This window comes from Balaenoptera musculus, chromosome 17 (genome assembly GCF_009873245.2).
Source record: "Balaenoptera musculus isolate JJ_BM4_2016_0621 chromosome 17, mBalMus1.pri.v3, whole genome shotgun sequence".
Lineage (NCBI taxonomy): Eukaryota > Metazoa > Chordata > Mammalia > Artiodactyla > Balaenopteridae > Balaenoptera > Balaenoptera musculus.
In genome coordinates, this window is record NC_045801.1 from 57,321,628 (window position 1) to 57,335,857 (window position 14,230).

The 14,230-nt window shown below is 37.2% G+C and overlaps 1 protein-coding gene across 5 annotated transcripts in view; it reads left to right on the forward strand.

Annotated features, from left to right (window-relative positions):
* The window catches only part of TPD52 (tumor protein D52), a 123,101-nt gene that overhangs the window by 95,198 nt on the left and 13,673 nt on the right, over window positions 1-14,230 (forward strand). For 3 of the 5 annotated variants that reach the window (XM_036830179.1, XM_036830176.1, XM_036830177.1), the window contains exons 3-4: window positions 8,247-8,395; window positions 9,977-10,078. In XM_036830179.1, coding sequence (XP_036686074.1) covers window positions 8,247-8,395; window positions 9,977-10,078 — 251 coding nt within the window. Of the gene's footprint in view, window positions 1-8,246; window positions 8,396-9,976; window positions 10,079-11,118; window positions 11,146-14,230 lie in introns of all 5 variants that reach the window. The other 2 variants (XM_036830178.1, XM_036830175.1) reach the window with 1 other exon arrangement.

The following is a 14,230-nucleotide window of genomic DNA, read 5'->3' on the forward strand; positions in this document are numbered from 1 at the left end:
GTACATCCTTGCCAACATTTTTTATTTTCTGTCTTTTTGACTATAGCCATCTTAGTGAGTGTAAAGTGGTATCTCATTGTGGTTTTGATTTGTATTTCACTAATGATGAATGATATTGAGCATCTTTTCATGTGCTTATTAGTCATTTATATGCCTTCTTTGGAGAAATGTCTATTCAAACCTCTGCCACGTTCTTAAAACATTATTTGTCTTTTTGTTGTTGAGATGTAAGAGCTCTTCCTATATCCTGGATACTAGACCCTGATTAGAAATGTAATTTGCAAACATTTTCTCCAATTCCATACATTGTCCTTTTACTTTCTTCATAGTGTCTTTAAAAAAAAAAAATTTATTTATTTATTTATTTGGCTGCGCTGGATCTTAGTTGCGGCACGCGGGATCTTTAGTTGCATCATGCAAACTCTTAGTTGCAGCATGTGGGATCTAGTTCCTTGACCAGGGATCGAACCTGGGCCCCCTGCATTGGGGGCACAGAGTCTTAGCCACTGGACCATCAGGGAGGTCCCTCTTCATAGTGTCTTAATGCACAAAGGTTTTAAAGTCTGATGAAGTCCAATGTATTTTTTCTCTAGTTGCTTGTCCTTTTGGCATTATATCTAAGGATCCATTTCCAAAACTCAAATCATGAAGATTTACACTATGTTTTCTTCTAAAACTTCTCTCTTATATTTAAGCCTGTGATCCATTTTGAGTTAATTTTTGTGTATGGTTTGTGGTAGGGTTCAACTTCATTCTTTCACATGTGACTTTAGTTTTATTAGCACCATTTGTTGAGAGATTATCCTCACTGAATGCTCTTGGCATTCTTGTCAAAAATCATTTCACATAGATGTAAAGGTTTCTTTCTGGACTCTCAATTCTGATATATTCATCTATATGTCTGTCTTTCTGAGTGTACCACACTCTTTTGATTACTATAGCTCTGTAGTAAGTTTTGAAATCGAGAAGTGTGACTTTCTTCTTTTTCAAAATTGTTATTTAAGGTCTCTTGCAATTCTATATGAATTTAGAATCTACTTTTCTACCCACAAAAAATGCCATTGGGATTTTGATAGGGCTTTTATTGAATATGAGGATTGATTTGGGGGAGTATTGCCACCTTAACAATATTAAGTCTTACACTCCATGAATGTGGAGTGTTTTTTCATTTGTTTAGGTCTTCTTTAATTCCTTTTAGCAATGTTTTATAGTTTTCAGTGTACAAATCTTATACTTCCTTAGTTACCCTTATTCTGAAGTATTTTATTCTTTTTGATGTGATTATAAATGGAATTTTCTTACTTTTCAGATTTTTCATTGCTACTGTATAGAAATACAGCTGAAGTTTCCATGTTAATCTTGTATCCTGCAACTTTGCTGAATTTGCTTATTAGCTCTAATAGATTTTTTGTGGATTATTTAAGAATTTTCTCTATATAAGATAATGTTATCTGCAATTAAAGGTCGTTTTACTCTTCCTTTCCATTTTAGATGCCTTTATTTATTTTTCTTCCCTATTGATCTGGCTGAAACCTCCAGTGCTATGTTGAATAGCAGCGGTGACAGTGGGCATCCCTGTCTTGTTCCTAATCTTAGGGGAAATGCTTTCAATATTTCCCCATTCAGTATGGAGATAGCTTTCATTTCTTTATAAATGCACTTATTCATGTTGAGGAAGTTCCCTTCTATTCCTAGTTTGTTCAGTGTTTTTTTCATGAAAGGGTGTTGGGTTTTGTCAAATGCTTTTCTGCACCTTATTAAGATGATCATGTATTTTTTCCCTTCATTCAGTTAATATGGTATATTACATTGATTGATTTTCATATGTTGAATCATCCTTGCATTCCTAGGATAAATCCCACTTTATCCTAGGTGTATGTATTCTAGGTCATGGTGTATAATCCTTTTAATATGCTTCTGGATTTGGTTTGCTAGTAGTTTGCTGAGTATTTTTGCACCTGTATTCATGGGAGAGATTGACTTGAAGTTTTCTTGTGATATCTTTGCCTGGCTTTTGTATCATAGTAATGGCTGGCCTCTTGGAATGAGTTAGGAAGTTTTCCATCCTCTTCTATTTTGTGGGAGAATTTGAGAAGAATTGGCCTTATTTCTTCTTTGTTTGGTAGAATTCACCAGTGAAGCCTTCTGGTCTTGGACTTTTCTTTTTGGAAGATTTTTGATTATTTGTGCAATTGCTTTACATGTTATAGATCTGTTCAGATTGTGTATTTCTTCTTGGGTCAGTTTTGACCATTTGTGAATTTCTAGGATTGCATCCATTTCATTTAGTTTATCTAGTTTGTTGGCATACAGTTGTTCATAATATTTTCTTATAATCCTTTTTATTTCTATAAGGTTGGTAGTAGTGTCACCACTTTTATTTCTGATTTTAGTTACTTGCATCTTCTCTTTTTTTTTGCTCTGTCAGTCTAGCTAAAGGTTTGTCAATTTTGTTGATCTTTTCAAGGAACAGCCTTTGACGTCATTGATTTTTTGCTATTGTTTTTCTATTCTCTATTTTGCTTATATTTAATCTTTATTATTCTCTTCCTTTTGTTAGATTTGGGTTTAGTTTGCACTTCTTTTTCTAGATCTGTAAGGGTGTAGAGTTAGGTTATTGATTTGAGATCCTCTTTATTAATATAGGCATTTGCAGCTATAAATTTCCCTCTGAGCACTACTCCTACTGCTTCTCATAAGTTTTAATATGCTGTGTGTTTGTTTTCATTTGTCTCAAGGTATTTTGTAATTTCCTTTGTGATTTCTTCTTTGACTCATTGGTGGTTTAAGAGTGTGTTGTTTAATTTTGATAAATTTATGAATTTTCCAATTTTCATTTTGTTCTTGATTTCTAGTTTCATTCCATTATGGTTGATAAAGATATTTGGTATGATTTTAAATTTATTGAGACTTGTTTTGTTGCCTAACATATGCTCTGTCCTGGAGAATGTTCCGTGTACATTTGAGAAGAAGGTGTATTTACTGTTTTGGGGTGAGGTGTTCTATTTATGTCTGTTAGCTCTAGTTGGTTTATAGTGTTGTTCAGGTTTCCTGTTTCCTTTTCACTTATCTGTTTGTTCAATCCACTTTTTTTTACATCAGCTTTTATAAACTAGGTGGGGATAGGATGGGTAAGGCAGATTGGTGATAAGCCCTACGAGGAAAGTAAGAATTAAAAATATTGAGTATGTGGTACATGCCTAATATTGTTATTTTGAAAAGAGAAAACAAAAATACTTTTTCCACAAGTTATTTATGTTTAGTGCAGAAACAAAAAAAAAATCAAAGAAAATTAAAATTACCTACAGCAAAAAAAAAAAAAAAAAATTACCTACAGCGTAAAAGTTTTAGATTATCTGTTTCCAGATTTCCAGACTTTTTGCTATGTATGTATTGCTATAACATATTTCAGTATTTTATGAAGGCATCAGAATACACATCTATAACTTTTCTTCACTTAACTGAATTTCAAAAAAAATTTTGTGCCAGTAAATAATCTTCTAAAACATCATTTTAAATTGCTGCATAGCCCATTTTTTAATTGCTTCAAGCTCATTTTTAGTTAAAGGACGTATTATTTATAAACATTTAGTTGTTTTCCTTTTTTGCTATTATGAACAGTATTTTGATGGAAGTACTTACATATAATCCTTTAGGCACCTCTTTAATTAGTTCTTTAGAATAAATTCCTAGAAGTAGAATCCCTGGGTCTACTGGGTTTTAAGGTCACAGAGTCATTCCCGTGTACACCAACAAGGCCAAAATGCTATCCAGAAGATTTCTCATAGTATGTGAGAGAGTAGTTTTTCCAAATCCTTGCCTGCTCTCAGTATAATTATGTCATTATCAGTAATATTAACTTAACAGTAATAGCACTTAATATAGGTCTGAATCTCCCAATAGATTATGTAATGTTATTTAACAAATGAAGTTATCAGACATATAATATGTAAACGTTTTCCCCCATTCTGTGTGTTTTCCTTTTCACCCTTTGACACACAGAAGTTTCTAATTTTGATGAAGTTGAATTTATCTGTTTTTCCTTTGGTGACTTGTGCTTTAGTTGTCACATGTCAGAAACCATTGCCTAATCCAAGATTATGGAGATTAAGGTCATAAGGTAGTGCACTGCGGCACTGGGTCTTGTGTCCAGGTCTTCATGAACTCTGATGCATGTGCATTTATCCTTTTATTTGTATAGTATTCATGTTTTATCAGAAGTTTATCCAACTTTTCTGAAAACTCCATGAGATACGGCAGATATACTATACTTTACCTCATATCATATATGACATTGTGATATCACAGCATTATCATAATAATCATAATGATATCATAATAATGATAATAATTAGATATAATAAAATTATTTACATTTAAAGCAAATGGTAATGTTCAGTTTTTTACATTAGAGTCACTGCTTGAAATAGTTGTAGAAATTAAATAAAATGGAGATAAAAAACATTAGTTTTTTTACTCCTTTTTGAGATATAATTTACATACCATCAAATTAATCCTTTTAAAGTGTACAGTTCTTGATTTATATATATTCACAAGGTTATACAACTATCACTACTGCCTAATTCCAAAACATTTTTATCACCCCTAAAAGGAACCCTGTTCCCATTAGCATTCACTCCCAATCCTCCCTCTCCCCAGTCCCTGGTAACCACTAATCTACTTTCTATTTCTATAGATTTGTCTATTCTGGGCATTTCCTATAAATGGAATCAAACAACATGTGGTCTTTTGTGACAGGCTTCTTTCACTTAGTATAATGTTTCCAAGGTTCATCCATGTTGTAATCATATCAGTGCTTCATTCCTTTTTATGGCTGAATAATATTCTGTTGTATAGGTATATACCACATTTTGTTTATTCATTCATCAGTTGTTGGATATTTAGATTGTTTCTACTTTTTGGCTATTATGAATAATGCTACTGTGAACATTCATGTACAGGTTTTTGTTTGAACATAAGCTTTCAGTTCTCTTGTTATATACCTAAGAATGGAATTTCTGGGTCATATGGTAACTCCATGTTTAACTTATTGAGGAACTGTCAAACTGTTTTGCTGCCAAACTGCACAATTTTACATTCCCACCAGCAATGTATGAGGGTTCCAATTTCTCTACGTCCTTGTCAGCACTTGTTATTGTTTGTCTTTTTGATTACAGCCATCCTAGTGGGGGTGAAGTAGTATCTCGTTTGCACTTCTGTAATTACTAATGAATGGTATTGGCCATCTTTTCATATGATTATTGGTCATTTGTATATCTTCTTTGGCAGAATGTCTATTTAAATCCATTGTCCATTTTAATTGGATTATTTGCCTTTCTGTGATTGAGTTGTAAGTGCTCTTTATGTATTTTGCATACTAGACCCTTATCAGATATATAATTTGCAAGTATTTTCCCCATTCTGTTAGTTGTCTTTTTACTTTCGTGATGCTGTCCTTTGAAGCACATCAGTTTTAAATTTTGATGATGTCAATTTATCTATTTTTTCTTTGGTTGCTTGTGCTTGAGGTATCATATCTAAGAGATGTTGCCTAATCCAAGGTTATTAAGATTTACCTCTGTGTTTTCTTCTAAGAGTTTTATTGTTTAGCTTTTTCATTTAGATTTCTGATCTATCTTAATTTTTATATATGGTCTGACTTAGGGATCCAACCTCATTCTTTTGCATATGGAAATTCAGTTGTCCCAGCACCATTTGTGGAAAAAAAACTACTCTTTTCCACTGACTTATCTTCGTACCTTTGTTGAAAATCAGTTGACCATAAATGTGCAGGTTTATTTCTGGACTCTTAGTTCTACAACACAATCTTAATTACCATAGCTTTGTAGTAACTTTTCCACTCATTATTCCATAATTAAGGAATTGTTGCTGTGGTATTCTGAGCTTGAGCTAGGTAGGTATGTTAGCACAATCAACAACAAAAGCAGGGAATGTACTGGGTCATGTATTGCTCAGAAAGATTTACAGGGGTCTTTCCTTCTGACTTTCATTAGGGCAAGTGAATACTTCAGGGATGGGTCAAGGGGTAGAAAACTTAACCTTTAAGTCTAGTCTTTGAAGTATCTGAAATTTGGAGTTCAGGTAAAGAGAAATATTAAAAAGCTAACAATGTGCAATGAGAATTAGCCAGTAAACTGAGAAGCGGAGTCAGAAAACCTGAGTTAAAATTCTGGTTCCTACATTATTAGTTTGGTGACTTAGGGCAAGTCATTTAATTTACTTGATTTTGAACCTTATTCATCCCTGTTGCCCTTTTCTTCTCATATTCCATTTTGTCAATACTTCTCAAACTGTGACTTCCCAAAAGGGTACAATATGTGCGGTCCTGTCTCATAAGCACAGAGGATTATTTTTGTTCTGGGCCTGTATTCTAATTAAGGCCATCTGAGAGTATGCTATTCTTTTTTTTTTTGGCAGCTGCCGCCACATCACATTTGATTTATCCTTCTTTCCTTTTGTTGAGTACTGTCAGTTCGCTTAACAATACTCTGTTGTTTTTACAGGCCATGTTGTCTTTGAGCTCATAGAAGTGTTGTGTAGGTCAAGACTAAGAATATGGCTTTGCCACAAGCCAAGAGAAGCATTCTTCTAAGGGTCTTGAATATTAATGAATGTATGGTCGTTCCTTGGTATCTGCAGGGGGTTCATCCCAGGACCCCTGTGGATATCAAATTCCACAGATGCTCAAGTCCCTTATGTAAAATGGTGCAGTATTTGCATATAACCTATGCACGTCCTTCCATACGCTTTAAATCATCTCTCGATTACTTATAATACCTAATACAATGTAAATGCTATGTAAGTACAATGTAAATGCTATGTAGATAGCTGCCAGCACATGGCAAGTTCAGGTTTTGTTTTTTTGGAACTTTTTTTTTCCGAATATTTTCAGTCTGCAGTTAGTTGCATCTGTGGATGTGGAACCCGTGTATACAGAAGGCCAACTGTATTTTAGGGACCCACTTTTTCAACTTCCTGGGACAAAAGTCTTTTCCACCTGGTGTCTGTTTCTCTCTGTGGGTCTTCCCTTTCCCTCTGTTTTCCTGGCTTAGGCTTTTCCTTTACTCTGTAAGTCTTTTTTTTTTTTTCTTCATAGCTTCTGTTTATAGTTTTGGCCCCTCAAGTATATTTAAGCTTCTGTAACATCTCAAAATCTCACTGAGCCCCACCTGTACTTCAGGGCTTCTTTATCCAAGCTTCTACTCTCAACGTGATCATAGTTTCTCACACTACATTCCTTTTTTTTTTAATATATACAAATTTATTTATTTATTTATTTTTGGCTGTATTGGGTCTTCGATGCTGCACGCGGGCTTCTCATTGCAGTGGCTTCTCTTGTTGCGGAGCATGGGCTCTAGGTGCGTGGGCTCAGTAGTTGTGGCTCGCGGGCTCTGGAGCGCAGGCTCAGTAGTTGTGGCGCACGGGCTTAGTTGCTCTGCGGCATGTGGGATCTTCCTGCACCAGGTCTTGACCCCATGTCCCCTGCACTGGCAAGCGGATTCTTAACCACTGCGCCACCAGGGAAGCCCTTAAACTACATTCCTGAATGAGACTGGCTGGTGGCCACTTGATGGGTTGGCTGACCTTGGGTCGGGAGCGCATTTCTAACCACCAAGCTGAGGCTGGTCAGTCAGCATCAGAGGGTCCACACCTCTGCAGGACTCTCTGGGGGAGACAGTGTGATTTATTTGTGCTTGTGACTTTGGCAGGTACGGAGGCTGACAGGGTGAGCTCCGGTTTATACTAGCGTATAAACTCATATGAAATACGCAAGAAAGTTGGATTTTGATTTGGCATGGTTGTGTGTATCTTGGTGGGGATGGAGATTAGTTTGACTTAATACACAAATGTGAGTTTTTATGGGCATTCAAGCAGCAGTGTTCAGCTGGAAATGCAGACCCAGCAGTCGGGAGAGTGGCTGTTAGAGTATGAATATTATCTGTGTAGAGGTTTGAGCCCTCAGCCTCTGTGAGGTAACTGAGTAAGGAGGGGGAGAAGGCTGGGGACGACTCAAGATGGAAATACAGAGAAGAGAGGAAAGCAGCTTTACAGGAGAGATCAACATGTAACTGGTTTACATAACAACATATCATGTGTTGTTTTTAAAGAGGCAGATAAATGAATCAAAAATGTTTTAAAATGACTAGAAATTTGAGTACAGTTTTGTGCTAACCACCTGAACTTTTTGAATGACTGTATACCTACCCCAACCCCGTTCCTCACAGGTAGAAGAAGAAATCCAGACTCTGTCTCAAGTGTTAGCAGCAAAAGAGAAGCACCTAACGGAGATCAAGCGGAAACTCGGGATCAATTCGCTGCAGGAATTAAAACAGAACATTGCCAAAGGGTGGCAAGATGTGACAGCCACGTCTGCGTACGTTCCCTTGATTCTACATTGTTCTAGAAACTGTAAAGGACACTTTGCCCTTTTTTCTGGGGACGGGATCGAAAGGCACTAAGGACGTTTCTGCAGCTTTTCTCTGTACTGTGCAGGGCACTGCCCGTTCCACCCCCCGTCCCCCCATTCTCAAGTGTATCTGACCCTTCTCTAACTTCAGTCTTTCAGACTGTTCTTGGGAATAGAAAGAAAACCAGCCTCATACGTGAGTTGCAGAAATAAAATCTAAGCTCTAAAAATGTTATATATTGACTTACCAGATATATACATGAGTCGCTTAATCCTCAGAATAACCCAGTAGAGTGGGTAGTGAGATGGCCCTAGATAAGGAAACAGGATCAGATAAGTTTTGAGGTCACAAACCTCTCAAAGTATGGAGGCAGAATTTGAACTCACGTCTGGCCCAGTACAGAGCCAGTCTTTTTTTTTTTTTAACCCTGTTCTATACATACCATAAGACTCTCAGGTCACCGTCTGTGATGTGTGCTGGTGGCAGAGGACCACCCCTTAATCTTTTGGTCTTTTTGGTCACACAGTTTTGATACGACATTGTCATGATGCAGTTTTGTTTCCCGGCACAAGGAGGAACAGGCTTGTAGTAACAGTCTCTGAACTGTGTTCTCTGTTCAGTCCCATCTGCCGAGCTGGTGACCAGCAGCGGTGAGGCTGACTGTGTCCTGACATGACAGCACGAGGGTGACCACCTCCACTTTCTACCCATATAAGTAGGCAGTGGGAAACATGCAGGACACCATTCTCTGTATCATCATAAACTGGGTTTGTTTTTTTTTTAGTATTTGATCTTGACGGGGTAAGTAAAAATGCCTGAGCATTCCTTTCTACAGTGTGGGGATCTTAACCTCTTTGGTGCAAGTACCATATTCTCTCGTTTTTGTTTTAGTTTTTCCCTTCACTAATCCCTGTGTAGATGGGAGGAGGGAGATGGTAAATTATACCTTTGTGCTATAGCAAATATCCCACTCAAGTCATTTGAAGTATTGTACCTTTTACGTACCCCGTTGAGAATACACTGGTCCTTATTTGGTAGCTCAACAGATATGCAAAATTGAAAAAAAATCTTTATGCCCCCAAAATTGATTTGGATAATAAGAAGTACCCATGGGTCCTACCTTGCTTCTGGCCCCATTTTAGGAGATAAAGTTGTGAAAGACATGTGAGGAATTTGATTTCATTTTTGTTTTATTTAGCTTAAGTGGAAAAGGGAAAAAATAAAGAGATATAATTTCATTCAACCTATGGTTCATTTTGATCTTGGCTCCATGACTATTTTTAGCCCTTACCCGGATTTCTTTGGCCCTGCCTTTATAGGCCTCTATCTTTCTGGCTGTCCTAGAGCACTGCAGAAGGTTGTATCTGAAATGATGGTTAAGTAAAAGATGATGTGATCATGCTGACCTGGTGGTCGTGAAGAATTTTAGATGTTCTAAATTTTTTTTTTGAGAGTTCTCAAGAGGTGGTCGTCACTGAATTCTAAATAACTGATACTGGAAAGGTTAGCTTACTTTCTTTGCTTTGTCCTTTTATAAATTAATATAGGTACAAGAAGACCTCTGAAACCTTATCTCAGGCTGGACAGAAGGCTTCAGCTGCTTTTTCATCTGTTGGATCAGTCATCACCAAAAAGCTGGAAGATGTAAAGTACGTCCTCATTTTTCCTGGCTTAATTAAGCTGAGGCAAATTAAAATCTGTTATCATGGTTGCGTTTGTTTCCTGCCTGGTTCTGACTGATGCTGGATTCCTCTCTGTTTGAGTGAGGGAGGGCATTCCTTCAAACCAGGACCTGAAATGCTTCCCTAAATTCTTTTAGGCATAGCCTTCAAACTGATCATCTTGTGAATACATTTAAGGTTGTTGAAAAATTCTGGTTGTGAATTTTGTCCTTTTAGTCGTTCTTGATCACACCGGGTAAGTATGTGTTTGCAAACCTGTGGTTGTGGGCGGAGCCTGGTGTCTGATGGGGATGAGTCCGGGAGCACCGAGTCCTGCCTTCACTTCCGGGAGGTACATCTTTATCCCATGGTGTGCTTACAACATGCTCGTTTGTGCATTGCTTTGTACCATTTATGTTCCTACCGAGGCCCAAATCTTGTTTTGAGCTGTTGCTTTTTATTTTGTATTTATATTTTCAGTGCGTCTGCAGAATTTTTCTGGCCATTTTGGTAAAACCACTTCACAGTGCTTTTGTGTCCACCCATGCCTTGCGCCACCCACCATGTGGATTAAAATAGTGCTGAAAATGACAAATGTGGATTAAATCGTCTGTGCTTCTGTTGGCATGCAAGATTTGTGTTTAAAAAAAAAAAATCCTTCAGATTGCATGACTTTGTGTTTTCCATTTGTGGGGAAAGTAGATTTTACAACCAGAATTTTGTTGGTTGAATAAGTTTGGCTAATTGGTATTATACTTTGTACCAAAAAAACCAAATGACTTGCTCATTGTATTTGGACTATTATCATTTTCAACACAATGTAATAAACAACACAGCTCTCTTAAACCCTTTTGACAGTTATATATACTTCTCTTAGGTGCTCTCTTTTCTTTCTGTGCTGACTCGATTGTGTAGCCCTTTAGAATTCAGTTAAAACCTTACACAACTTTTAAAAAGTAGGTTATTTAATTGTTTTAGATTTACCAGAACTTCCTTTCTTTTTTAATGCTTACTCTGGCTTCTTGCAGATTGCAAGCCTTTTCACATTCCTTTAGGTAAGGAGAGTTTGAACCATCACCGCAGCCTAGCTCTCGTTTAAGACAAGTGTGCTTACATTATGATGCCACATTGGATGGCTGTGTTTGTCTACTACGTAATTTTCTTGCCTTTTGGAATATCTTTTCTCTGGTGCATTCCTATTTTCAAGGGAGGGTTTCTCGTATACCATGGGTAATGGATACATTTAAAAGGAGAATAATTTGACACTGTGGTTCAAAGGGATATGGAAATGATTTTGACATTTTCCTTTTTTTTTTTGGTAAAAAGAAGCAGCTTTACCATGGCATGCAGAATTCCTCCCTTTTAATGTCTGACTTTGTTTGTTTGTTTTTGATGCTTTAATTTCTTTGGTGCCTTTGTCAGGATGTTGGAATCTTCCTTCACCTGGGTCCCATTATGTGGTTGTAATAGACAGCATATGTACTGTCTCACAATGTTAGTCTTCTGTCCTGTACAGGTTACTCTGAAATTTTTTTATTGCAGTAAAATATGCCTAAGATAAAATATACCATGACTCAGCACTTTTTAGTACTTGTTTTATTAGCTTATAGTGTTTACTATTTTATTATTTCTTTACACTGGTTGTATTCTATAATTATGCACACAAGAACATTTCATGGTTGCAAAAGGAAAAATAAAGTATATTAGGCCAAAAAAGAAAGTACATTAAAAAGATGTCAGCCCAAACCATGCCTTATAGAAGGAATCTTTGTGATACTGAGCAAACCTCTCCTCTCTCTCCCATACAGACTCTCTGAGTATCCAGTTAGTAGTCAGAGAAAACTAAGGTGGAGGAAGGTCTTTTGAATGGAAGCAGGAAGGATAATATACTAGTCTCCATCTCTGTTCCTATTAATGTGAATTGTCTTCTCAAGTGGTCACTTGCTGTGGCCTAGCATTGTGCCTTCTTAAGTAATCACATAGGTACTTATAGCTGAGGCTCTCTCTTAATGACACTGAGCCCTGAAAGTCAGAGTAAATCATGGGGATAAACAAACTCTAAGTGTTGAACTATTTTTTAAAATATTTATTTATTTATTTGGTTGTACTGGGTCTTAGTTGCGGCAGGTGGGCTCCTTAGTTGTGGCTCACAGGCTCCTTAGTTGCGGCTCTCCAGATCCTTAGTTGTGGCAAGTGGGCTCCCCAGTTGTGGCATGTGAACTCTTAGTTGCGGCATGCATGTGGGATCTAGTTCCCTGACCAGGGATCGAACCTGGGTCCTCTGCATTGGGAGCACGGAGTCTTATCCACTGCACCACCAGGGAAGTCCCTAAGTGTTGAACTATTTAAAGTTTAAAATTGTGCTAAAAAACCCAAGAAATCAGTGATAGGAATTGATTCTGTATCTTTGGTGTTCAATTGAAAATGGCCTAAGTGCTTTAGGAAACTGTTACGACAGTTTTATCTAAAGTTATTTGAGTTGTGTGAGGATGTATTCACTAACATAATCCATTCTGCTAACATTAAGGTGCCTATCGTGGACAGGTCTAAAGGATGTAACCTAGACCAGACACGGTTCTTGTTCGGAAAGAGCTTGAAATCTTTGAGTGGATGGAGTGGGGGAGGGAAGTAGGGCCTGGGAATGAGTTAAGAATGGAAGAGCCCTGTTAATACCTGATTATAAAACAATGTTAGATGTAAACAAAGATATAAAACTTTGTAAGTGCTGTTGAGGAATGATATTTTCTGTACCTTTGAGAAGATTAAGCAGATGTACATAAGTATGGCTCAGTATACTCTGTCTTTTTAATTCACCAGAAATAAATTGAGTTGGGCGGCTCTCTTCTAGCTGCTTACACAGTCACTTTTTTTCATTTCATTTAAAAAATGCAATTGAGATTATACGCTACCATTTTCAGTCTGGTTGTTAATGAATAATATATTGCGTATCAATACATGCAGGTTAAAGTAAGGCTTTATATTGTAATTTGGAAATGGGAGATATAAGGTTATCTTTTGAGAACTAAATTTTGGAATTATTTCTTACAGATTAAAAGTTGGGTAGAGTCACTTTAAAAAATCATTTCTAGATCAAGATGTCCTGATTGTAATCTGATTTAATGGGTTCATATGTAATAGAAAATATATGGAAACATATAATAGAAGTATATAAAAGCATATACAATAGAAAACATAAGGAAAACCCACATCTTTTAGATGAGTGAGTCACAGAGGCAAACACTGGCCACGTGCCCCCAAGAGCTGTGCAAGGAGGGGAGCTTGGGCAGCAGATTTGAGCGTTTCCATCCCAGCAGCAAGGCCTTTCCTCCCATGGAGATGGATGCAGGGGGCCCCTTTTTGCAAGTGCTTGAATTAGTTGGGTAATCTTGTTAACTACCCTTTGTTCCGAGTCCATGCTAACCCAGCAGACTTGTGGCAGTGATTTCGCTCTCTGCTGGAACTGCGGATATTTTGCTGACTTGAATAGTGTCAGCAACAGTTTTAATTGTACTACATTATCAATTAATAAGTTAGCACTTGGGATATAGATATTTGCCGTATGCCTTGGGTGGGTGAGTAAGGAAGAGGAAGAGGAAGGGAGGGTAGGGGAGAAGGGGAGAGAGAGGGGGAGAGAGAAGGAGGGAGAGGGAGAGACAGAGACAGAGATAGAGATGTCTGTTTTTGACGCCCTGACAATCAGGTGTCAGCGGCAGGGAGGCCAAAGGAGGCCCTTTGGGGACAGACAGCTTTTCCCCAGGTGGTGTGTTCATAGTCACTCCTCTCCTGTTGGCTTGTTTTCTACACATACATGGCAAACGTTGACTCATGCCTTTACTTTTTTTGAGAGAAACTTTAGAAGAGCCTTCTCATTTCACTTGGTGCCAGTGTAAACCTCAATTTTCATGTTATTAATAGCATGCTCTAATAATTCAGTAGCCTCGTTAGTCAAATATTTCTGATATACTTAGGAGGAAATGTAATTAACTTTGCCTTTATCTTCAAAGGAAATTTCTCCTTTTGACATGTGTGTTTCTTCGTGTAAACCTCTAGATATTTTTTTGTTGTTGTTGGTTTCAGACTCATTAAAGTCATTCCAGATTCCATTTTGCTGAAAATGTCTACCACTTAATAGGAAGAGAA